This window comes from Choloepus didactylus, chromosome 4, assembly GCF_015220235.1.
Source record: "Choloepus didactylus isolate mChoDid1 chromosome 4, mChoDid1.pri, whole genome shotgun sequence".
NCBI lineage: Eukaryota > Metazoa > Chordata > Mammalia > Pilosa > Megalonychidae > Choloepus > Choloepus didactylus.
The window spans coordinates 116,234,085-116,260,444 of record NC_051310.1 but is presented as its reverse complement, the minus strand read 5'-3'; the positions used below and the strand labels follow the sequence as shown (position 1 = coordinate 116,260,444).

Below are 26,360 nucleotides of genomic sequence, written 5' to 3'. Positions count from 1 at the left end.
CCCGCCCCTTCCCCCGGCCTCCCATGGCTCAGGGCGGGCTGGCCTGGGAACGCCCGGCCTTGAGAGGAGGGGGCTCCGAAGACAGAGACCAGAGGTTAGCGCCTTGCCCCCGGCTCAGCCCCAGCGCCCTCTCCCTGGCGCACAAGTTTGGAAACAGGACGGCCTCGCCCGGCCGCCGCCTCAGCGGCTCTGGTCCCCATATATAGTCATATCCACCGTCAACCGGGAGGCCGGCAGGCGGCAGCGAATGGGCGAGAGCTCCCGCGGGAGGAGAGGGGAGGAGGCAGGGGCGGAGAGAGGAGAGGGAAAGGGGGCAGGAGAAAAAAGCTTTTCCAAAAAAGTATTGGCTGTCTTGAGGAATGCAGTGGCCCCCTTGGGAAAGTACATATCTGGAGGCAGCAGGCTGCTCGGCGCTCGCACTCTGGTTCGGCTGCCCGACAGCGCGCTCATCTCGCCGCTCCCCGCCCGGGTTCCCGCCGCAGCCTAGGGGCCCCTCAGCACCGCCACCATGGACGCCATCAAGAAGAAGATGCAGATGCTGAAGCTCGACAAGGAGAATGCTTTGGATCGGGCAGAGCAGGCGGAGGCCGATAAAAAGGCGGCGGAGGACCGGAGCAAGCAGGTTTGCGCCTCCCGGGTCCCGCGCCCGCCGAGCGCCCGCGCCCCGCGGGCCTGGGTGCCCCAGGGCCCCAGAACCCGGGCCCGGCACCCACTTTCTGCCCCGCGGAGCACGCGGGGAGCTCCAACCCCCACCCAGAGCGGTCAGGGGCGCGCGTCTGAGAAGGGGGAGGGGGAAAAGCAAGACAGCCTTATTCTCACTTTTTGGACTCTTCTAAGGAAGCTCATTCCCTTTCTTTAGTTGCCATAGCTCGTGAAGTAAATTCAAGTCCTAAAGGCAGTAGATTCTCAGGATTGGGAACCTGTTTTGGATCCGGGAGGGTGGAGGGTGGGTGACCGCTGCCCGGGGCGTTTGAAAGACGGGAGGGGGAGGAAGGGAAGGGAGTCAAGTCCTGAAGGTGTTAGTTCTTCTGGACTCTTTGCCTGGGGAGAAAAGGACCTTAAAGTGGAATGGAAACTTTGGGAGCATTGAGGGAGTCACGGAGTCGTTCCCAAAGAACAAAGATGGGACAGGATGGAAGATACAGTCTTAAGGCTAAGGAAACTGGGGCGTTTTTCGGCTCCCCCAAGTTGTGGACTCGAGCCTGTTGAGACCTCCGCAGGCGACCCGCCCCGAGGGAGGCGGGGGTGCGGGGTGGGCCACGGTTCTTTTCCAGCCCGGGCGAGAGAAGGTTTCCTAGGGTCCCTTGAACCCCAACTCGGCGGCGCCCCAAGTCCGAGGGCCCCAGCCAACTGGGCGCCCGTCTGTTGTGTGTGTCTAACACCCGGTCCGTGCCGGCCGCCCGCGCCCGCTCCGCCGCTGCCCCCCCCCAGCTGGAGGAGGACATCGCGGCGAAGGAGAAGCTGCTGCGGGTGTCGGAGGACGAGCGGGACCGGGTGCTGGAGGAGCTGCACAAGGCGGAGGACAGCCTCCTGGCCGCCGACGAGACCGCCGCCAAGGTACCCGGGGCGCGCAGCGCAGCGCACGAATGGCTAATTCTGTCTCTTTCTCTCTCTCTCCCCTCCCTGTCTCTCCCTCTCTTTCCCGCTGTCCCTGTCCTTCTGGTTCTGTGCACCCACACCTCTCCCCTGCGGGATCACGCTGCCTGCTGCACCCCCCTCCCGCCCCCCACGGCCAATTCCCAGCTGGAAGATGAACTGGTGGCACTGCAAAAGAAACTCAAGGGCACCGAAGATGAGTTGGACAAATACTCCGAGGCTCTCAAAGATGCCCAAGAGAAGCTGGAGCTGGCGGAGAAAAAGGCCACCGACGTAAGTGCACACACACACTGTCTCCCTCACCTCCTGCCTGGCCTCCCTGGGATCACCACAGGGGCCAGAAAGCAATGGATGAGGGTCACCTCCTCCTGCTGGACACCTGCACACAGCCCTGCCATGGCCCAGAGCACTGGATGCCCCCTCCTACTGCTACTGCACACATTCATTTATATTTCAACCATTCCATTCCTCTATTTTTTTCTCCCTCTTCTTTTCCCCTTTGGGGTTGGAGGTGGGTGGGTAGAGAAGCCAGAATAGAGCAGCTGAAATTGGACTCTGGAGGTGAACCTTGCCTCCTTGGTGGCAGAAAATCTCTGAAGCTTCATCGCCAAGGTTTGTGCAAACAGAGAATGACTTTACTTTCTTTTTGCCGTGGTCGGAGGGTGGGAAGGCCTAGAGTTGGTAGTGGGTCTAGTCAGGGTATAGAGCGCCTGGCACCTAAACTGAAGGAATGACATGGTGGTACTTTTACTTACGAGGCTGAGCTTGATGGTGAGGCCTCCTCTCTCACTAGGGAAACTTTAACCCATCCCTTAAGATCTGCCTGGGAAGATGATACTTGCTTGAGTCTGCAGTCTGAGGGCTTAAGATCCAGAAAGGGAGTTATATATAGCTCAGTGCTTTATATGGTATAGTGAGCTAGCTGCCCCCTGCCCCTCCTGCTTGCCCCACCCCCACCTGTCAGCCCTCTGACAACCACCACATAGTTTCAGGGGTGATGCACTTACTGCTAAAGCTCAGATAAACACTTTGTCCACTTCCCTTTACAATCATTTTAACTGAAGAGCTTTCCTCTTCTGCCACATAAAGTCAAAACAAGCATTAGATTTCCAAAGGACAGATTTTTTTTCACACCGCTCATTTCCATTCTAGAAGCTAAGTAAGCCTAGAGGCCCAATTAGGAAAGAATTCCTTGGGAAGTTGGTAACAATTCAAAGGATTTATGAGCATCAGGATCAGGAAAAACTATACCCAGAAGTTGAAGCATCATGGGCAACTGCAGAGAGTGAAATGCAAATTACTAGAAGGTCTTGGGTCATGAAATCGGTAAAGGCTGTTTGTGGCATGAAAGATTTGAAAGGTATCCCCAGGTGTGCTTTGTAAATGAGAAATCTAGATATTTAGAATTAATATAAAGAACTTTTCAGTCAAAATCGAGGTTCCTGGAAAGGGGTTTCAGGGAAGCAGTGAGTTAGCTAAAACATTTAAGTTCTAACCTACCTGGCTTTGGAAAAAGAACCCAAAACCAGATATAACACTGAATCTGTTTCGTGTAATTTAGATCAGATGTCTGCTCTGTATATGGCTAAATGGAGGATGCCTGTCTCTCCCAAATTCTCCAGCAGGACGTTTACTTAGGTTTTTCAAAAGAGCCGCTGATAGATGGGGAGATATTCCTTATAAGGAAAAGAATGCAGAGAATTTGAAAATAGCCTAGTGAGACTGAAGGCATGACAAAGAGAAAAATGCTACTACAATTCGTAAAAAAAAAAAAAAAAAGATAATTATTGTAACTATATAGTGCTATCATATCTTTATTGAAAAGTCTTGTTTAAGGGAGTGTTGGAATGGGGTGGGGCAGAAGTGGAAAAGAGGGTATTTAAAGCCAACTGGGAAGTGGGGGATGGGGCTAGCCAAGAAGGTAGGTTTTTGAAACTTGCTTTGGTTCTTTCTTCCAGTGGAAAAATCCCTTTTTGAGTATGTATAGTGTATCGATGCTTTTCCCCTTTATGACACTTTAGGTTGCTTAGAACCCCTGTAGGGATGTTGAAGAAGTTTGTGGAGAAATACTATATTTAGAGTTATTCCTGAACTAGTATAAATAGTTAAATCAGGAGGAAGGGACAGATGTCACTAAGTAAAGGGGCAAGAGTTCAGCTTCCTGAGGTGGAATCATATTACATTTGGGATTATGGCATTTTGCTGTCATTATCCACCAGTGTAAAAACATTTTTCTATAAATCTTGTTTTCTACTATTTAATTTATTGTACTTTACAAACCCTGTTCCAGAAACGGGTTCTTCCTATGCTAGAAGGTTATAATTCATGGGGTAGCATAACTGATGGTTTCGTTTTGAATTTTTTGTTGTTGTTCCACCTAAGTGAGGCTCAGGTGGATGAAGGCCTCCATTTTCGCTCTTGTCTCCAGTCCCTTCCCCAATAACTGTAATATATCTGATATTTGCAGTATATGAGTCTTTACTCCATAATCAGTGATTCTCAACCTTATCTAAACAAAATCACCTGGAGAGTTTTTAAAACTCCAAGCCCAGGCTGCACCCCAGACCAGTTAAATGAGAATCTAGGACGGGGCCGGTGTGAAATGCAGGCATCGAAATAGTTTTTTTAAATACCCAGGTGATCCCAATGTGTAGCCAAGGCTAAGAACAACTGTTCCCAATTCTTGTATAGTGACATCAGCATGCAAATGAACTCACCTGAAACTGACCTTCCCAGGTGTTTGAAAAGCAAGACATTGAGTCACTAGTTGGCTGACTTAGAGCATTTGCAAGTATCCAACAGTTTCCCTGGCTCCTCTTAGAGGCCCCAGACACCCCCTGCCCCACCCTGAAGTTTGGAGGCCCACTATCTAAGAACAGTGTTTAGGGAAGGAGCTGCAACTACCCCCCCACCCCCACCCCACCCCAGGCCTAACCTGAGGAACTGTGTGGAAGCAAAGCAAGAGGCTCTACTTTCAGGATGTAAGAGCCTATGCTGGGGTTTTTGAGGGGCCACAGAGATTGAGAAACTCCATAGAAAATGAGTTAGGAAGGCAGAGCAGGTTCCTTAGAGCTTTGGAGAAGGAGAGAATTGTCAAGAATGTTTTCTTTTTCTTCATTATTCCTACACTCGAACTCCTCAGGAACTGACTTTAAGGGTCTCCTGTAAGAAAGGTAAGGAAAGAAAGCCCTGTGATTAAGGCATAAAAACACAGCTCAAGAGGAGAACCTGCAGAGGTCAGTTCCCAGAGATTGTGTCCACTGGTGGTTTTCATTCAGCTGCAGCCAGAGGCTCCCATTGGGTTCTGTGGCCTTCCATGGGGTACCTTTTAAAGGCATCCCAGTCCAGCCCAGAATCAGTGAGATTCCAGAATGTCTCAGGGGCCAGTCTAAAACCAGAGAAGGCTGTAATTAAAGAAAGGACCCTCGAGATGATTGTTTAACCTCCTTTTTTACGGAAGGGAAAGTGAGCCTCCTAGGGAGGTTGGTGTGCCTGAGATCACAGCTGGTAATGGGTACCAGCCTGACTCTGAAGACAGTACTTGCATATTTATCATTACAGCTATCAATTCAGTGCATAACTGTGTACAAGACATTGTGCTAAGTGCTTTACATTAATTATTTCAAAATCCTCACAGAAACCCTATGGGAATGGTAGTATTATTAGCCCCATTTGTACCGGTGAAGCCCAAAGAAGTCAAGTTATTTGCCCAAGCTCACAGCCAGCAAGGAACTAGGAGCCAAATTCAAACCTAGGAAAGCTGCATTTAGAACAGGAGATTTAACCATTATGCTGCATATATTAATGGTGTTCACTTCGCGAGCTTTGGAGGGATGTTGTGGTCAACGTCTGTGTTCTGGGTTTCTTTACATGAGAGGAACACTCCCGTGGGGGCACATTCAAGCCCCAAACCCCTTGTTCTGCTTCTCTTCCTCCCGTACACGGGGAATCCTGGGCTCTGGAATGGAGCGCTCCAGCGGCCAACAGGCGGAGCTCTTGCCCTTAGCAGCCAGGTCCGTTACCCCGGATCACCTCCGTCCCGGAGGAGCGCTGGATCGAAGTGAAACCCAGGGTCCAGCCCACCCGGTGTCGGAGCACCATGCCCTCGCACGCAACCATCCCCGCAAGCAGCCGCGAGCATGCGCAGTGCCTCTGGCGGTTTGCAAATTCCCGGGGTCCGTAGCGCCCCGCCCCGCCCGACTGTGCCCGCCCAGCGTTCGCGCACTCGCCTGCGGTTCGCGCGGCCACAGTGGCCGCGACTTCCGGACTGCTTTTAGGCCGCAGGGGGCGCCGCTGTAGCGCGGAGCGGTTTGGGCGGGACGGACCGGCGCTCGGGAGCAGCAGTGGCTGCCGGCCTCTCCTACCGCAGCTTGTGCGCCAGCCCGCCGCCGCCTTGCGCGATGGCGGGGAGCAGCTCGCTAGAGGCGGTGCGGAGGAAGATCCGGAGCCTGCAAGAGCAGGCGGATACCGCGGAGGAACGTGCGGGCAGCCTGCAGCGTGAGCTGGACCACGAGAGGAAGCTGCGGGAGACCGTAAGGCAATCCTCCCACACCCAGCCGGAGGCGCCCCCTCCGCAGTCGACCCTAAGCCTCCGGGGCGCACCTGGGCCAGCTAGCGTCGGGCTTTGGGGAGTGGCCCTGCCCATCTGCCTCAACCCTTCCTTTCCATTTGTCTGATTCTAAAGTAAATCTCCGAAGAGAAGCAGGAATGGTGTTGAGAAGGTTCTGGAAACAGCATTTTCCCAGGAAGGGGCTCTGTTTCTGGGGTGGTGGCCTTCTCACTAGGCTGGACGCTCGTCCTTTGGGGCCTCCGGGATGTGCACTTGCGCTGTTGGCATTATTTCTTCTAGCGGAGGGAGGAGGAGATTCCCCGTTTTGGAAATCGTTCCTTTGGGAAGTAACGCTCACAGTTCAAGTCTGCGAGGCGGAATTGGGGGCCTGGAGATGTTAAAGTCTACCATCTCCTTTGAACTGGTTGCCTGGAAGCCTGTTTCTCTGGTGTTTGAGACATTGACAGCGTCTGGTTTTGATGGAGGAATTCATAGTATGCAACCCTTTTACCCTTCCATGTCTTAACATCCCCCTCCCAAGTTCTCCTATACAGATAGATGTTCCTTTGTTGTCTTGAGAAAAGTTGGCCAAGTGTCAGCAATTATTGGGTGTATTCTCCTGCCGGCTTCCCCCTCCTCCTCGTCGAATGTAATACCTGGCTTCCTTTCTCTTAAAGCAAATGTACCCAGCATACGGAAACAGGATTTCAGAGGTAGTTTAGGTAGTTGTTATTTGTTGATTTTGAGTGTGTGTGTGTATTTTAAGTCAGGAGACTCAGACATCTTGGGGATTTTATGACAAGTGATAATATGTTTATTTGTGTTTAATATTCTCAATTGAGTAAATTATTCTCATTAAGTAATGTTTTTGATGGCAGAATGGCTGGCCACAGAAACCGAAAGACATGTTTTGCATGAAATAGAGAAGCAAACACATCCTTTTAAGAGGACAGTCCAACGAGAGAAAGTTTAACGTAATACAGACAGGGGTAAAGAAACCAGTTGGCAAAAGATAGTTTTCAGTATTTGCTTTAAAGGCAAGTCAGCAAAGATTCTGTGAATGTCTCTGAACTTGGCTGAGTGATAAGGGAGCTCTGACTCCCTCTCTGGCCAGCAACTGTCCTTGAACCATCAGAACTAATAGAACATGATGGATAAGAATGAGAACTCGGGACCCAGTGTGCCAGGATTTGAATCCTGGCTCCACTCCTTACTAGCTGCGAGACCTTGGGCAAGTTGCTTAACCTCTCTGTGCCCTAATACAAAATGTGGGTCACCTATGGTGAAGGTTAAAGGAGCTAGTATGTGTAAAGAGGTTTCAGTGTGCCTGGCACTACAGAGTTAAATGCTGTAGAAGCACCAGCTGCACTGTGCTCCTTCACCTTCGATTCACTACTAGTGAAGGGCATTGAAGATGACCTGCTCCTCTTACTAATTCTTTCATCTTAAAATACTCCATTTAAATGCTTTTAATTGGCAGTTTTCCATTTTGGAACTTGAGGAGAGAAAGTGGGCAGACTGGAAGGAATGCTTAGTGGGTTGAAGTGGTATTAGTGGTGGAACTCAGTGAAATGGCCCTCCCCCTGCTGAGAAGGGGATGTGTGGCCCTATGCAGGAGCACCTTTTACTGACTTTTGGCCTAGCAATGGATATGAGGTGCAGGACCCAGTACCTTACAAGATAGCAACTGGAAGACGGAGTCAGACCACTGAAGAGAGAATTTTAGAGTTGTTCCTGACTTCTGAAACTGAACTTAAAGGTAACTCATTTAAGGTTGTTTCTTGGTAGTTGCCAGATAGAGTTTGGGCTGTGAGGCTAGCAGTAGCTGTTTCTCTTGGCAGCAAAGATAAAGGTTTAGTGACAGAGTCATGAGCCACTGCAAGAAGTATTTGGAGAATTGGCCTTAATTTCAGATTCTCAAAACTTCAGACAGTCTGTAGTTAATAGACCCTGATAAACCAGCACTTACCTTCAAAAAAGCAGCCATCCCTTATTTCCTCCTCATTTGTTTTTCCAAAATGTGCGGACACTTCAAAATGTTGGAATGAGGCTATTTTGCTTAACTCTAGGTCTTGTGTGTGTGTGTAAACAAAGAGCTAATCTACTCCTTCCTTTCTGGGTAGTACCCAGCAAACAAAGAGAAGTAAGGTTGCAGCAGTAGGATCTTATTTGATAACTTTATTAAATCAAGGGAAATAACCAATTTACAAACATTCCCAGCCCTTGCTTTTTTTAGAGTTGTTAGATATTTCTGGGTCTGGGAACCTGAGAGAGCATTTTGTGCTTGCACTGGGACTCCCAGGGTAGCTGTAACTGGTATGTTTCTTGATTTCTGCTTTCATATGTAGGCAGGGCACAGGCACTACAATGTCCTGTTCTTGTCCGTTCTCCCTCATAATACAAATATGCCTCATAAATTATAGGCTTTGGCATGGAATGAGAAGGTTGTGTTTATCTGTTATCCATGGGAGTGCCCCTTAATGTCATCAGTGCGGGGTTTTTTGCCTTTCCTTACCATATAAGGACAGAAGTTTAGCTTGGCTGAAGTTACTTGGTCTTACACAGCAAGTTGGGTGAAATCTTTTCTAGATAACTACAGTTTGCATGAAATAAAAAGGCCTGACCTTTGATCATGCCATGCTCCACTCTTGTTCAGGCAGGACTTTGAAAACATTCCCGAGGATTCATTTTTAGGGTATAACATTCTTTTTATCAGTCGCTTAATAATTCTAACTGGAATTATTTTTTAAAAAAAGTAAAAGTCATTGCTGTTTTTAATTTATTTGAGGGCCCAAACATCTGGCCTTCAGGAAAATCTAGGCCTTGTGAAATTTTTTTTCAAAATTGATTTGGAGTATTATTTTGCTGTGTTGGGGCAGGCATGCCCCTGTTTTCTGGATGGGTAGCTAGGACCTTGGAGAGGTGGGGCTCATGCAGCTCTAAAGTGCTCACAAGTGCAGCACCCTAGGTAGTTGTTTAACAACAGATCTGCAGGAAGACATGGGTAGCCTTTACTTACAGCAGTCTCTTTTTCTGAGTAGCTCATTACATGTTGGGACACAATAGCAGTTTTGAAATAAAAGGAATTAGTATCCCAAACTGAAAGACTTAGCTGACAGTGTCAACACATGGGCCGTTGTTAGAAGACGGCTTCCCTGCTACACTAAGGGTGATTTGCAGGCCTGGAAATAACTTGCATTTGGGGTCACAACCCTATCCAAATGCCTTATTTTGTCATGTGACAGTGGTCTTTTACCAACAGGCAGTAGCAGGACTGAAGTCTGCCCAGGTGCTGTGATGGAAGGAGCTTTAGAAAATATCCGTATATGCCTCTGAGCTTAGAGGAAACCTATGGGAAATGAAAGCTGGGGAGGATGAGAGATGTGGGTGGGCCTTTTGGACACCGAGCATAATAAATCAGAAAAAATAAATAAAAAGAGAGGAAAAGAAGCACCTTTAATTAAATTATGTAATTAAACATATCATAAACAAAATTAAGATTTGATCTGTACAGTAGGGCCTGACAAGCCAGTCAGGGTCCAGGGTTTTCTCAGGGGAAGCTTACCTAAAGATGTGTGCCTCAGACACTACTCTTGAGTTCCAGTTCTCATCTACAGGCCCCAGTGCCTCTCCTGCTCTAAGATCTTGGGGATCTTGGGGGCGGCAGGCATTGGCTTCTGGAGTAGAGAGCAAAGGCTCCATGTCCTTATATGAGCTGCGTATTATCTATTGGTATTTTGTGAGGTTTTTCATATTATACCCTACTTTGTTTCAAAACAGCTTAGGATGACTTGTTTAATGGATGCTGTTTGATAGCCCTTCTCATTGTCATAGTTAGGATCTGTCCCTGGAGTCCTTCCTTTTCATTTGGGGAGGGGGACATAGGAGAGACCCTCCCACTCTGACATCAGAAGGGAAGAGGACTCCAGGGTAAGAACTGCTAACTCCAGGGCTTCTGTGAGGTTCTAGAAGTAAATGACAAGAGCCAGCACACAGGGAGCTATGAGAGTTGGGTTTTAGTTCTACCTCCTGCTGACCAAACTGTGTGACCTGACCAAATACTTCAGCACTCTGAGTCAAAGATTCCTCCCTCTTCTTTTTTCTTTTTAATGAATAGATGGAGTTGGATGAGTGGTTCTCACAGGATTTGCCAGCTTCTTGGGAGGAGGGGAGATTACTTATTTATAGCGCAGAGTCCTGCCCTCGCCTCAGACTTCCCGAATCAGAGTCTTTGGGGATGGGACCTGGAAGTTTATATTTTTAATAAGCAGCTCCTAGTTAATTCTAATGCCCAGTCAGTTGTGGGAACTGCTGAGCTGACCAGTGCCTGGGGACACTTCCAGCTCTAAAATTGAGACCTGGTTTGAAGACCTGTACAGCTCCTCTGGAAGGACCAGCTGCCCACAGGTCTGCTGTCTTTGCGTGTGCCAATCCTGCCTGTTTTGCAAATTGGCTTCTAGAAACAGATCTCTACTCAGAATCATTGCTTGGGCGCTCTGCATGAGACCTGGTTAGCTGGTCTTCCTAGAGGACAGGGCCTCTAACATCAAGAAGTCTAAGGTTCTACACAGTGCTCCTATGGGAAAAAGGTTAGTGACATTTATAAAACAGTCATTTTGCTGAACTCAGCTTCAAGAGCTAAGGGAAAGTAGGGTTGGAGCGAGGTACAAAAGGAGAGGAGACCCAGATGGATGGAGGCAGGAGGGGACTTTCCAATAGGAACATCTCATGTGCAGAGGTGGGAGCAAACTCTGGATACTGTCTCCTTACTCTCTGGTGGCCTTGGCCCCAGTGGTGTGGGGAGCTGGACTGTCACCCACAAGGTTCTATTCCTGAAGCATAAACAGTCTTTCCGTGGGTACAAAGTCCTCAAGGTTTGGGCCCAGATCTAGAGCAGGGCAGGGAACTTAGAACTTAGAGGCTGTAAAAATGTTTTGAGAGACTTGTTGACATTTTTCTAATTGACCTTAGCACCTGTAACAAGAATATTTGTCTTCCTACTTAAGAAAAATAAAAATAAAAAGGGGTAAAAAAAAGAAAACAAATATACTTTTTGGGTGCCTGACCCAGACACTGGGGGTTTTTTGCAATCTGTTTTTGTTTTTGCTTTAACTTTCAGCGTTGCTTGCTTGTTTTCCCTCTGCTAGTAAAAGAAACAATTTTATTGGAAATAGAAAATAAAGGAACATGAGGAAATCTGACCCCAAATTATTCCCTTAACAGATACCCTTCCAGTTTTGTTTTGTTTTGAGAGTCCCCCACCGTGGTTGGAGATGCCCTAATCACCTCTCTTTCCTAGATAAAACTCGCATTAAAAATCTTCCACGTTTAGATGAGCAAAGAGCTGAATATTCTCATGTTCTTTCAATTTAAGGGCATAACCACAGCCTTTCCCTAATTACGTGTGCATTTCTACCTGAGTCCCATGGATCCATGAGCCAGGAAAGTTGCTTTTGTTTAAAAGTTTAAAAGGTTGGTTTCACTCATTTTATTCGTTAGACATTTACTGAACCCACACTCTGTGCAGAGAACTGTGCACTTAGGAAGCTTACAGTTTAGCAAACGAGACAGGAATGTATGTATAGAACAACATGGGTCCCTAAGTATGTATTAAAATTTTTAGAAAACTCCCAAGTGCCTTGAAAAATCCCGTGGCACCTTGATAGGGATCCATGCAAGGTAGACAAGGATGAGGAAATGGTAACTGATTAGTAAATCCCATCTTTCCACTTCCATCCATAACAATCCAGTGTCCACCGACCCAAGTTTGTATTTTGGACCATCACACTCTGGAAAGTGTTCTGAGGCTCATAGAAACAGAGGCTTGTGGCCTTAAGTCATCTTTGCATTCCTAAGAGAGAAACATCTTATTTCAGAGAGGATACCAAGTAAAACAGTATCTGTATTGGTTTTCTCCTTAAGAGTTTGATACATTTCTCATTGCAACCTTGACTTGTAAGATATTCCAGTAGGCTTATGTCAAAAGCACTTGGGAAATCTTGGCCATGTTTCAGTGTGAACAGTTATTCTAAAGGGGTTACTGAAAAAAGGGGGTGGGGGGTGGGGGGAAAACTAACTAGGTTTTTGGGGTCTTTCTATATGGTGTCTATTTCATAACTACTGAATTTTTGAATGTTTTAGTTCCTTTATAAGGCCCCTTTGAGAAAGTGGCCAGGAGAAAAGAGAATTGAGACCCGAGTTCAGCTTCTGGCTGTGCTGCTCCTGTCTTATGTGGCTGAGCCTGGGGAAGTCTTGAGGTCTCTGTGCATACCTCACACCCTAGTGAGTGAGGTGGCTGTAACAGTTGTCCTTTAATAAGCAGGTAAAGCCAGTGCGTTAACATCTGTGGAACAAAGGAACCAAGTGAAAGAGCATCTACTAACTAACAAGGTCCATTTGCCCAATGAGAATTGTGTCTGTGTGTTTGTATATACACAAATACGGTCATGCGCTGTTTAAACCCACCTATGAACGTATGTGAGAACTCCAAAGTTGATAGGGCTTGTCAGTTCAGGCTTCCTGCCTGAAATCAGTGTTTCAGTCTTAGCTACTTCCTGATGGCACCACCCTCACTTGCTCTCCAAATCTGAAATGGCTTTTACTCTCCCTGCTTAGGCTGAAGCCGATGTAGCTTCTCTGAACAGACGTATCCAGCTGGTTGAGGAAGAGTTGGATCGTGCCCAGGAGCGGCTGGCAACAGCTCTGCAGAAGCTGGAAGAGGCTGAGAAGGCAGCAGATGAGAGCGAGAGGTGAGGACTCATCCTCTGATACGTTACATAGCACAGGCCTTTCCTCCTGGTAGAATGGAGGGCGGCTCTGATTTTCGGGTTTAAGAGTTTTGTAGTCTCTTGGTGGGATCATTTCCTCAGTTGATCCCAGATATAACTTTGTTGGTTTTGTTTGTTTAACATTAGTGTGGCACCTCCTGGGGGCAAGGCACTGTTCCTAGCCCCAAGGTTATAAAGAAGGAAAAGATTCTGTTCCTTCCATCTCAGAGCACACAAACCAGGGAGGAAGATGGGCATGTCAGTAAGAAGTTCCAGGGATACCTGTTGGTTCTTTCATTTCTGCTGACCACAGAACAATATACAGTTTTTAAAAGTTTAACTTTATTTGAAAATATACCAGAGAGGCTGAGGCCTAGATAAATGCACTATATATAGGCTGTCAGTTGTTGAATAGCCTGACAAATTGGTGGAAGAAAAGGGCAGATAAAACAAATATGATCTGCAAAAGTAAATTGTTTTAGTCTACTTTTAGTTTAATTTAAATAAGATGTGCACACACATAAATATAGTCAGGTACTCATGTCTTCTGAGCCCACCTCCACCATAACCTGGCTTTACCTGAATTATTACTCCAAGATTCAGCTTTGTGGTAGTAAAGGGAGACTGTCTCCTACAGACCAGCACTACTCTAGAAGACATTTTCTCTTATGTTCACCTGTTCAAGTAAATGTACTTGCCATGTTGCATAGAAGCACTCCAAAAAAGACTTTGTGAGTCTAGAGAATGTTTGCTGCTTTAGGGATGACACAGCAGTATTTGGTCTCCACCTGTGCTTGACCTGGGCAGGTGAACATGGTCAAGCCATTTTGTCCATTTCTCCATATTTAAAGTGAGCTTCTGCTCCCTGCTTACCATGTATGATGGTTTCAAACTTTAGGATTAAAAAAGCTTTCACCTCATTATTCACTGCTGGTTATTGTTTCTTCTCTAACCAAAAGTTTTAGGATTCTTTAGATGCCTAATCATCTCAAACTGTGTACACATAACAGTGGTTTGGTGACTGACTTCTTCCTGAAATATGCTTGTTAGTGAGCCTAAAAGGCAGTCTGGTAATATTAAACCTTTGGAATAAAATGGAACTTAGAGGTCATTTAGTCCATTAGAGATCATTTAGTCCATTAAAGGCAAAACTCAGTTTTTTTTAATCTTTTCTTTTATCTAAAGTATAAATTTGAAGTATATGAAATTGCCATTTTTGCAGGTCTGAAATGGTCAAATATCAGCGATTTTAAATGGTTCAACCTAATATTTTTGTTTGTGGTTTATAGGGTGAGAACAGCTACCTTCTTTTTAGGAAGAGATACATGCAGATGAATTTGCTTTTGTTCTAAGTTTAGTCTGTTTTCAAGCTAAAGCTTCCCACCAGGGAAAGGAAGCCCTCCCAGTGTTTATTTAGCAAGTAAAGCATGTTGTCTTTTCTTATTTCCAGGTCTCCCCAGGTTCAGATAGGATCCTGACAGGTTGTTACCTTTCATTTAGCATTAAGTGCCTGGACAGTTTCACCAATACCCAAAATGTGAGATTTAATTCACAATGAACAGAGAGAAGTATATGGCTTTTTTCTGTCATTAGCACTGGAAATTCTTGCTTCATAGTTTGGAAAATAAAAGTAGCTCTGTGCTCTATTTTGGTCGGCCAGTTAAACCAAGCCTCACAAACCACAGCAGTGCAGTGTGAGTTGGTAGAGGTCAACTCTAAGTCTTGGGTTTTTCTGTTTATCTTTCCTTTCAGAGGCATGAAAGTCATTGAAAGTCGAGCCCAAAAGGATGAGGAAAAAATGGAAATTCAGGAGATCCAACTGAAAGAGGCCAAGCACATTGCTGAAGATGCTGACCGCAAGTATGAAGAGGTCAGTTACTGGGGCCCAAAGCCTCATGGACTTCCCAGCAGTGGCCCTGGGATGGCCAGGAAGCAGTGTATAGCCTAACATTCCTGAGTGACGTGATCTGCTTCTTGGCACAAATGGGTGGTTTTGAGAAGCAGATTCTTTTCTCTAGAAAACAGTTCTTTTTTGATCCTGCTAGGGAATCTCAGTGTTATCATGAATCCAATCAAGAGGCAAGTCACAAGATTTTTGGCCAGGAGAAGGGAGAGTTGGACTTGTGTGTGTTGTGGAAGGACCCTCTTGCTGTCATTCTTCCCAGTCTAATTCACTTAGTGGCAGTCTAGTCCAGCTCAGAGACTGTGGACTAGACCTGGATATTTTTCTGAAAGCCTTTTGCAGTCTGTCCCCTTGTCTCCTCCAAGGGTGTTTGAATCCCATTATCTACACAGGCTCACAGGTCAGCCTGTGCCTGTGGTAGCAAAATCAACACGACTGTTAAGATTTTAGTTTTTCTTTTATTCTATCAAGTCATGGCTATGCTGAAACAGCACTGATCCACCTTTTTTTGGTGGTGGTTATTATTACCTCCAGACAACAGTGTGCCTGCTAATTTGGTACTGCTTCAGAACATTTCTTTTTGCAGATTCTTTCTTCTACTGAATACATATTTGACTTCTTTAGTCATACCAACTTATGTCAACTTCTCTTGCTGTTCTGTCAGCATTCTTAACCTCCTCCACAAAAAAGGGGTTGATGTACAGAGCTCTGAATTGACGATGTTCTTAAAGAATATTTTCTGCAGTTTCTTGGCAGTCCCCACCTTTTCAGCCTAATATGGATCATGTCTCATCATGCTGCTATTTTGCAAGTGTGCATTTTGTATCATTTTGTATCTCTCTCTCCATCTACACTTTGGCCTGGCTGTGGGTAATTGTACAAATTTCACCTGGGCCAGACATAAAATTGAGACTTCTAGCCATAGCTAACCATTCTGGGTCTTGGTGAGCAGCTCCTGATAGACAGTTGCCTCTCTCCGGTCTGTGGGAAAACAGAATTGTCTTGTTTGTGGTCAAAAACCTCGAGGGGCTGATGGCTCCAGTACCCAGCCCCAACCTGCACTTACAGCAAAGCTTGCAAGCCCCATGGCACATGTGTTGTTTGTCCTGCTGCAGGTGGCCCGTAAGCTGGTCATCATTGAGAGTGACCTGGAACGTGCAGAGGAGCGGGCCGAGCTCTCAGAAGGGTAAGCGGGCCCGGCACAGGAGGCTGTGTGTGGGGTGCTGCAGAGCAGTGACTAAACAGCATGACCTTCTGGCAGCTGCACATTTACCTATTTCAGCTCCGGCTCCTTATATGCTCATTTGACTTGAATGAGCCATGAGGATGGAACACAGAGAACTGTGTGGGGTGTCTGTGTATGAATGCGTGTGCCACTGCATGACTTACCTGCACACTGATTTTGTGAATGGCCTTGTGCATTTCCTGTGTCCACTAACAGCCAAGTTCGACAGCTGGAAGAACAATTAAGAATAATGGATCAGACCTTGAAAGCATTAATGGCTGCAGAGGATAAGGTACTGATGGCTCATGTGTGGTTTCTAGGTTTAACTGCAACCCAGAAGTCTTTTAGCTTCCAATGCCTACTGGTTCGTTTGGTATAACGACTGCACCTTCACTACACCCTCTGTATCTTATATCTTGCTTTAAGTGCTCTCTTTTGGCCCTGTATGCTCCTTTGGTTTTTTCCTTCATAAATGCTCTTTGGTGCAGCCAAAAAAAGAAGCCAAATTATCACACTTCAAAGTTGTTGGGTTTTGTCACCCTGCCTTTCTGCTGTTGCAAGGTTGGGAGGCAGGGTCCATGGCAAAAATGAGCATTTTAATACCTGATGATTTGGCTACTTTAAGGCAGCCCTTCATCTCTAGGACTCAGTTTTCATTTTTTCCCATCCCTCTCCTTTTTCTCTCTTCCTCCTTTTGGCTTGTCTCCCACCCTTTCTGCCTCTGATTGAAAACATTAGCAAATGTGCCGAACTTGAAGAAGAATTGAAAACTGTGACGAACAACTTGAAGTCACTGGAGGCTCAGGCTGAGAAGGTAGGCCAGCAAGCAGCATGGTGTGGGGGAAAAGGCGTCTTTTAGAAGCTGCTCAAAAGAGGCCCACTTTTTCTCTTCTGAGACCCTGCCAACGAAAGCAACAGTCTAGTAGGCATTTTTGTAAATGGCAACATTTTGAGGTGATTTCCTGATGGTTATTAGATAACAGATTCTTATAAAAACAAATAATAATGTATTTTATGTTGAATGCATGAGTCATCTGTGACAATTTAATTTAAACCCAGGGCCAAACAGATAAGTTATCTTGTTCTTATCCCATGTAAAACAATAGGCAAGAAAACAGACAAGGTATTGTAGAGCGCCATTTAATATCAGAGATTCCGTTACCTCCTAAGAGAGCCTTAACATCTGTTGGCTGGGCTGGTGCTTTTTCTGTATTAGAAGACATGACGATAGCGTGAGCTGCAGCTTGACATCTGGAATGCTTTCTAATTTCAGTACTCGCAGAAGGAAGACAAGTATGAGGAAGAGATCAAGGTCCTTTCTGACAAGCTGAAGGAGGTAATATGAGAGTTTGGGTGAAGTCAGCTGCATTTTAGACAAGTTCATTTTCATGGCTGTGGTCAATGCTTTTTTCATAGAAGTTATGATGAGTCAGAAATAGCAAACTAGTCTTGGAGTTCATGTGCTGTGCTATCAGCCTTTTCTCGCTGTAGTGACTAGTACAGGTAGTTTCAGGCCCATTTCGTGGGTGCTGTGCTTGATTTCCCTTCTCTAGTTTTCCCTATATTTGTAGCTCCTAGACAGTTAAAACTTCCCAATTTCAACTCAAATAAATTGAATCGTTGCAGGCTGAGACTCGGGCTGAGTTTGCAGAGAGGTCAGTAACTAAATTGGAGAAAAGCATTGATGACTTAGAAGGTAAGATCTTAAGTTTTGTTTTTAACTTAATCCTTACGGTTGAACATTGACCTGGCAAAAATGATTTTCCAATCTTAAGTGCATACACCTTGATGTACTTCTTTGCTCTTGCGGATTCCCCCTCCCTCTCCTCTGGGGTTTTCATGCTTGGCTCTTAAACTCTTGGACCTGAGTCCTCTGCTCACCAGGTGACTGGTTAGCACCAGACGGGGCATGTCTTTGTAATAGCAGGTGCCACCCAGCTTTACTTCATGCTCTGCAGAGTGGCAGGTTTATTTTTCATTGTCATGTGGTGGTTGTAGGTGTGAGTGACTCAAGTATAATTTGCTTCTTGAGGATACTTCCTCATCGTCAGAATAGTATCAATTTGTTTTTAGAAACAGCCCATCCTATCTCCGGGTATCAATTCAATGTAAGGTTTTGGGTTTTATTTTAAGTCATAATTGCCTTAGCAAAATGTTCTATATCCTGAAAAGGAGAGATGTCAGTAGGGATTCTATTTTGAGATTATGCTTATGCATTTCACTCCTAAAATATTTCTGTAGCACCTGCTCTATCTCACAGAAATCTTCAGTGTTGAGCTCTGAAGTTTATGAAGGGTCAGCTGTGAAAAAGAAAGAAAAAATACCTATAGTGTACGTATCACAGGCAGAAGAGGCTGGAGAAGGAACTGGATGTTGGTGCAGATATATAATAACCAAGTTAGTGGAGAAGAGATGACAAATGGTTATAAAACATTCTGTCAAGGCACAACAAAATATGAAGCCTTCATCTTTGCAAAAATATAATTGCAGACTTGCCACACCACCACCACAAAAAGTGTGACTCTCCTTGTTTGTCCAGCCCCCTGTACCAGTAATGAGGTAATGAGGTAGCTTGAGTGGGAAGAGCGCAAGAATAGTTTGTGACAATCTCGTTTCAGGAACTCAGTGGTTTGAAGGTGGAGTCAGCTAAGGATTAGAGTGTTCCTCCAAAACACTGCCCTTGGATATTTTTTTCCACCGTTTATAGCTGCAGGTGGCTGACTACTGTGGTATAATTAAAATAGAGCTCTTTAAAAGAAAGATGTTCCATTACCCACCCAGGAAACAGCCATCTATGGTCTTGTCTAGGGTTTAACGTGGCTTACTGATAGACCTACCATGTTTGTTATGATTTTCTTATTGAGTCTTTCTTATTTTATTTTCTAATGGGTTTTGTTCTTTTGTTTTTGTTTCAATTCATTTAAAAACAAAACGCACGCCTCCTGCATTGGCCACCTGCTGCGGCACCAATTCCTTCATGCATTGCCCTTTCCTTGCTGCTGTGTCGGGGTGGTGTCCATGCCACCCTCGCTCACCCTCCATCTCTTGATCACTCTCCATGTCCTTGCACCTCTGCCTTCCACTTCCTGGTCATAGACGAGCTGTACGCTCAGAAACTGAAGTACAAAGCCATCAGCGAGGAGCTGGACCACGCTCTCAACGATATGACTTCCATGTAAATGTTCATCCACCCTGCCTGCTCACACCGTGCCCTCCTGCTAATATGATAAACTCACCACTGCTCCCTTCTTCACCGCCATAAGCTCCATCTTTACACCCTTCTGTTCACTCTCTTTCACATCATCTACGATAGGCATTGTTTTTTACAGTCTATTAATATAAGGGCCAAGTAGGTGAAGTTTGTCCATGCAAATCATTTTCCTGTCTGGATGCATTAAATTTGCAGTCTCTGAGCTAGATTTTTACCATCCAGCAATGGACTGCAAAACAGATGATTTTGAGCCACTATCCTTTTAGGAAATTGAACTAGGCTCAAATGAAAGTAGAAAGCCATGCAATTGTACAGGAATGTCCCAAGAAATACCAAAAGTGGTTTCCTGAGATTCAGTCAAATGCAGCATGATCTTTTTCATAAATGAAATATAAATTTAAGGAAATTCTAAAGTTTCACGTTACTGAGGATTTGAAGGAAAGGAAATTGACAGAATCCAATACAGCCTAAAAAATGGTGCTGACTTTTAAGAATTCTAGAGAGAAAGGAGCCCTCTGCTGAGTAACTAGGTCTTTCCTTAATTTTCTGTTTGTGTAAAAAGAATTAAAATACCCACAATAAACATTTACCACAACTTCTGTCAAAGAAATGTGAAATAAAACACAGATTGTGCAGTGTGAGTTTTGGAGTTAGTGGCCTAGGTTTCACAGTGAGCACAGGGGCTGTGAGAGTTGGGGTAGATAGTCTTGTTCTCATGAGCAGAAGCTTGAGCACATACCTAATTTTCATATTACTAACCATATTTAAACATTAAACTTGTTCAGCCTCTTTAAATTCTAACCTGGAATGTTTCACAGAGGGTTTTTCATTCTAATAATATTGGACTGAATTCCATTGAAGCTGGAAATTAATTTTCAGGCCCACCTGTCATTCCTTCACCCATGGAGAAAAATGGAAACTTGAGGAGTGTGGCATGTGCTTGCTGCTTTAAAGGTTATAGAATCTCGGCACTCAGAAAGAAAACAATTACCCTTAGAGACATGACTGTCACCATGGAGACTAGGGAGAATTCCATCTTCTCTTACCTCACTTGTAAATGAGGGGATGGATCAGATCCTATGTCTCTAAGGTCTTTTCCAGTGCTAAAATTCTGGTGAGTCTATGGGGAGAAAAACGTATAGCATCCAATATGATTAAATATTCTGAAAGGTGGGTTTTGCTGAAAATGTGTTTTTTTAAATCTGTTCAAGGGTTTTCTTGCAATGGACTTTTACCCAAAGTGGGCCTGTAGTGGTCCAGACATTGGTGGGCAAGGATAGACATCTCTCCCCAGGTGCCGCTGGCAGTGCTTTTTGCATGTTTGCTTCTTGCCTGTGTTTCAAGTGCTGCTCTCATCTGTTAGTTTGGTTTTTGTTTTTGCCATTCTGCCACTTTTTTTCTTTCTCTCCCATCTTTTATGTTCACGCAGATAAATCTCTTTGCTTCACTTCTCCCAAGACTCCTTCATCAAGCTGGATGTTCCACCTCTCTGAGCTCTGCAGTTTGTCTGTTCTCCAGCTGACCCTGGTTCTTTCTTTTAGCATCCTGTCTTAGGGCCAGCACACACTGTGCTTTCTATTGTACAGAAGCTCTTCATTTCAGTGTAAAATAAACACTGTGTGTAAGCCATTTCTGTTTGCTATTCCTTTTACTCCTTAGTATTTATTGACATTTCAGTTTCAACACTGAATAAAACTACAAATCTGCTTCATGCATGTAAAGGGTTAATTTTTGGCGGCTGCTTTTTTTTTTTTTCTTCATTATGAACATTGTGTGTTAATGTCAAAAGTACAAAATCAAGTATGTTTAAAGCAGTAGTTCCTTGTAGAACTTTCAAAAAATACTCATGCTCTGGTCCTCTCAAGAGTTCTGATTCCCAATGGTTAGAGTAAGCCTGGGCATCTGTATATTTTAAAGATCACATTGGTCTGGTACACAACCCCAGTTGATAACCACTGCCCTGGGGCATTGCTTGTTGGAGTCAGAAGATCTGCCTTGAGCAGTACCTTCCTGTGCCAGAGGTTTAGATTGGGGTGTGGTGACCCCTCTATTGATATGTATGTGGCCCTGTTTGGGCATCAGAGGATGTGGCGAACTGATGAAGGCTCATGATGAATGGCTTCATAGCTAAGTTGAGAAAGATGAAAAAGAACTTTGATCCAAACAATCTAAATTAAGGTAATTGTTAAACATCCTTTCACAGGACAGAGAAGAGCTAAAGCTTTTTTAAAATATATCCATTGCTCAGGTGCCTTCGTTTTGATCATGCAAATGATATCTTAGGTTTTCTAAACGATTTCTGTGTCCAAGTTGAGCTTTATTTCTGTACTCTTAAGGATATCGTGTATTCTTTAGGAGGGATTTGTATGTACGTAATCTTTGTATTTAATAGCTGTTTTCTTCATTTGTGGAATTTTTTTTAAAGTCCAGTCATTAAAGTTGATTCTTATTTTTTTCTGAAAAGTAGTTGGTTGAAATTGTTCAGAATACTGTTGTGTTTCATTTGGGCTTCACTGTTACTTCACAAAGAGCAATTAAGTAATTGTTCTAAAAGTACGTGTTACAAAATTAGGACCTTCAAATGATGTGAACTTCTGTTTCTTAATTTCCAACATTTCTCCATCCTCAACATTCTGGCTATATTTTTCCCGTATTTTAAATGTGGGTAAGTTTCATCTGCCTTGTGTGTAGTTTGTATTAATCCAAGAGGGTTGCCATACTACCAAACTGAAATCTAGACAGACTTTTGAAATAGTGTCAGTCAACCTACAAAGACTTCAGAACAGAGAGAGAATATTTTTTTAAGAGTGCTGTGAATTGAAGTATTTTAGTAGTGGCAGAGTAGTTTTGTTTTGTTTTTTGATTTAGAATCTGGATGATGTCTCCCTTGAGAGTATAGGGACTTCAGTAATTTTTTTTTTTTTTCCCTTTTCTAAGGCTCTTGGGCCTGCTTTAAAATATAGAGTAGAAGTGTGCCCTTCTCTGAATAATCCTGCTTCCTGCCATAGAAAAAAAATGACATGTCTGAATTCTGCTGAGCAGATGTTCAGTTTATTCTGGAGGCATATGATTTTGAGAAATTCTTCCTGAGACTTCCACACTTTCTAAATGTATCTTCTACTGAGGGAATGGGAAACTAACAGCCTGAGAAGGCATGTCTGGGGTAGCCCAAGAATGTGTGGGCACACAAGAGGATAAAAAAGCAAGTTGAGGCTACCAAGAAACTGTCAGAACCCAGGCTTCTGGTTCAGGGGTTCAGGCCATAGCATTAGCTGCTGCAAGAACCTCAGTTGGACCAAACCAGAAGCACTGCTGTGTGGCACTAGAGGTTGCAGAGAACTAGGAAGTAGAACACTCTTCCCAGTGGAAAATACTTCCAAGTGGATAACCAAGTCTGGTCCCTGCCCTCAAGCACACCAGCCCCAGGGCAACTGAAGCATATAGGGTTCAAAGGAGGCTGTGGTAAGGACAGCTGTCCTCTAAGCTGAATTCACATAGACCCTCTGGATTCTCTGGAATTTTTCCAAGTTCTCCCATTCCAGTTTGGCCAAACATTGGCTCAGCAAACAAAGACATCCTGCCTGACCATGGGGATAGTTCCCAAGAGTGTGTGAATGTAGCGGTGGAATTTTCATCTTGCAGCCCCCAAACATGGGCCCTCAAGATACTGGAAGGTTTAGGGGTATGGTACAGAGATGAGCTGGAAATATTCTTTGCCTTCAGTGAGCTGACCATCTTGTGGGAAGATAGATAAGTGAAGTGAGACTAAACTAGTAGAAGACAGTGTACAAGTAGAACTTCCGGGAGGAGGTGTCATTTGAATGGGGTTTTGAGTATTCAGAAAATATGGACGAGCAAAGAGGACAAGGCAGAGAAGATTTCAAACTAGAAAACAGTGAACATAGCATCTTCTCCATCTCCCACCATATATGAGGGAAAATTAAGATGAGAATTGCCCAACTTCCCAGTAGACAGGGGTGCTAAAGACTGGATATTTTCCCCAGGAGTAGGATTATTAGCCTTTCAAGATCATTAAGTAGAATTTCTGGTTGTCATCCTTGACCCTTCCATAATTCAAAGCAGTCATGTATCTTCCAGCTTTTTATGGAGGGTGCATGGCTCTTGTAATTGTTTGGATCTCCCCTGGATCATCAGATAGAGACTGACTCTTGTTGGTTTACTTGCCCTGTGAGTGGATTACATATTAATATTTAAAATGTATCTCCATGTATATGTTCAAGAGTTTCTCATTTTTATACACATCTATCTAAAAAGCAAACATAAATGCCATGCTCTCTAAGAAATAAGTAGATAAATTCTAAATCAGCTTTGAGTGGAGCTAAATGTTTATTGCTATTTGAGTAGAGTAATGCACACTGTGTATCATTGTTGGACAAGCATTCAGAGTTTGCACCTTTATCACAATGACTGACGGAAGGACAAGAAGCTTAGTTCTGCCTTTCAAAAAATTTTAATGTGACAGCAATAGCCCCCTCTTGGTACTATCTGAACATAAATCCTACCCTGTGGGTGGAGATGATAGGGTTCTGAGAAGAGGTGGGTGGAAAGGAGAGGGTCAAGTCAAGGTTTTACCATAAGATCTCCAGTGAGCTCTAGCAAGGAGGGGTGATGCTGGGCTCACCTCCAGCCCTGCCTCAGTTCCTGAGGCTGTTGCCGGAAACTATACATACAGCTTAATTCCCAAAGTAGTTTAGTGAAGTACAAGAGGAACATTCACTCTTTCTCTGTCTCGTATCCTGTTGCTCTCTCTCCCTCCTCTCCCCACCTTTAGAGAAAATGCTGGCCCATGCTAAGTCTACTGGCTTTTTCACCGTTCACCCTCCCTGGTCACAAGGCAGGTGGCCATGGGGCAAGCGGTAGCCTGCTGGGCAAGTGACCACCTGCTGCTCTGCCTAAGGAGTCTCTTTGTTCTCTGTTAACTTCTTACCACACCTGGCTAACTTCTGTTCCTTCTGCCTCTTTTTTTCTGCTAACCTGCTTGCTGACCTGTACAGACCAACTCTACCAGCAACTTGAGCAAAACCGCCGTCTAACTAATGAACTAAAGCTGGCCCTGAATGAGGATTAAACTTAAGTGTGAAAGAACTTGAGCTGAATTCTAGGAATGACTGTCATACCTGCGACTAATAGGCTTGAAAACAGTTGCTTTCTGCAGAAATGCCAATGAAAGGGATGGGCTGAAAGGCTGGCCTTGCCTATATTTTCCTCTTTATATTTGGAACAACTACGTCCTTGTTCATCCCAAAACAGCTTTATGCTAAAATACATTTATTGTGTATACAGATACAAATTTATAACAAGCAATTCAGCACTCCTCTTTGCAATAGAAGGTCCTCTTGTTTGAACTGATTGATGATGAGGACCAAAATATTTTCTCTTTCCCATGGAGAACTGAGTGTCCTGCTTTAAGTTAGAAGGCCAAAGCAGAGAGTATGTGTGTGTGGTGTGCGTATATTAAATATTCATATTCCTATATTAAATATTCATATTCCTAACTTCTTACTATCTGGTATGCTGTTCGATTAAATGTACCTATGCTTGGGCAAAATAGCTTTTGAAAACAGGAGCTCATGTCAGAAGTCCCTGGTTATCTGAAAGGTATGCTTTGTTCAGTATAACGGTGTTGTTGGGATCTGGTTGGGAATGTCATGCTAATAATAAATAGAACACTGTAAGACTATTAAGAGAATGTCCTAATGAAGTGTGCATGAAACATGTTGATAATCTTTTTTTTAATGAGCAATAGAATAAATCATTTAAAGAGTTGTCAGAAAACCTACTGACATCATCTTTGTTTTCTGTGAGATTGTTTTAAATCACAACTCCCAGAACCTGTAACTGCCTGTAACTCAGAAATGTCTGCCGTTATTAACTTCTCCAGTTTGTATAACAGTACTGCAAGCTGTATTTGGTTTTTGCCTCTCCCTGTTCCCACGGCACACAATCAGTGAACCTTCACCAAGGGCCACTTGCGTTTCATTCTCAGAGTAGGCTGCTGGTGAAGGTGCACGTGATGGCTCTGAGACCCTGCTGTGCCTGTGGGTCCTTTGGGTCAGAGATGTGTTTTCCCTTCTTAGGTCCTTGTCTGGAAATGAGCAATGTCTTATGAGCATGCCTAGTTCTAATCATCTCATCCTGTGTTTGTGATTGATGTTTGCTTGCCTAAATGTACAAATCACTAATGTGTCCAAAGCGCAGCCATATTCATGACTTAATTTTCTAATCCCACCACAGAGAAAGTGGCTCATGCCAAAGAAGAAAACCTTAGTATGCATCAGATGCTGGATCAGACTTTACTGGAGTTAAACAACATGTGAAAACATCCTTAGCTGCGACCACATTCTTTCATTTTGTTTTTGTTGTTTTTTTTGTTTTGTTTTTAAACACCTGCTTGCCATGGAACCCCTTAAATGCATTTTTATTTACTTTTACCACTGTCACAGAAACAGCTGCAAAAATACCAGCTAGGTCAGGGGGTGGGGAAAACACACAAAAAAGGCAAGCCCGTGTCAGGGCAACAGTGATTTCAATGTGCCATTTCCCAGGTTGACGTTGCCACGCTTTGTAGAGAGTTTAGCAACACAGTATGCTTAGTCAGTCTAGGAATCCTCTCTGAAGCAGAAAGATTTCCACTCAAAGTGCCAACGATATATTCAACAGGAAGATTCATGTCAGAAACACAATCAGGTGTGGATTGGTGCTACTTTAAACAAAAGGTCCCTCTGTGATCTTTTGTTCAATATTGTACAATTTAGAATTCTGTCCAACACTAATTTATTTTGTCTTGAGTTTAACTATGAAATGAGAATATGGATCCTATATGCCTGAATTCACGAAAGCCAAGGGTTTGTAAGCCACGCTGCTCTTCTTAAGACTTCAGTTTCTTTCAATTTGGCACTCTTGCAGCTCATTACAATCTGTAGGATAGCATTCAGTTTGGATTTCCACTCTTCAGTTCTCCATGTTAAAGTGAAAGATTTAGGCACTACATACAATTGGTAAAAAAACATTTTCTTAAGAGTTATATCTATATGTAAACATTGTATGATGATATGGAATAAAATGCACATTGTAGGACATTTTCTAAA

General features: G+C 44.3%; 1 protein-coding gene across 23 annotated transcripts; it reads left to right on the top strand.

The window, feature by feature from the left end:
* The first annotated feature begins 343 nt into the window (after positions 1–343).
* TPM1 (tropomyosin 1) lies at positions 344–26,360 on the top strand. Of its 23 annotated transcripts, none has more exons than XM_037833776.1 (10): positions 347–622; positions 1,432–1,557; positions 12,761–12,894; positions 14,665–14,782; positions 15,931–16,001; positions 16,779–16,854; positions 17,314–17,376; positions 17,667–17,736; positions 19,137–19,215; positions 20,681–24,260. In XM_037833776.1, exons 1-10 carry the CDS (start codon positions 509–511, stop codon positions 20,682–20,684), a joined length of 855 nt encoding a protein of 284 aa, XP_037689704.1. In that variant the 5' UTR covers positions 347–508; the 3' UTR covers positions 20,685–24,260. The 23 variants fall into 23 exon arrangements, with proteins under 23 accessions (XP_037689700.1, XP_037689699.1, XP_037689709.1 ...); XM_037833790.1 differs by lacking the exons at positions 19,137–19,215; positions 20,681–24,260 and adding exons at positions 1,744–1,869; positions 25,507–26,360 and having other exon boundaries at positions 348–622; XM_037833772.1 differs by lacking the exons at positions 1,432–1,557; positions 16,779–16,854; positions 19,137–19,215 and adding exons at positions 1,744–1,869; positions 16,257–16,332 and having other exon boundaries at positions 344–622; positions 20,681–20,880.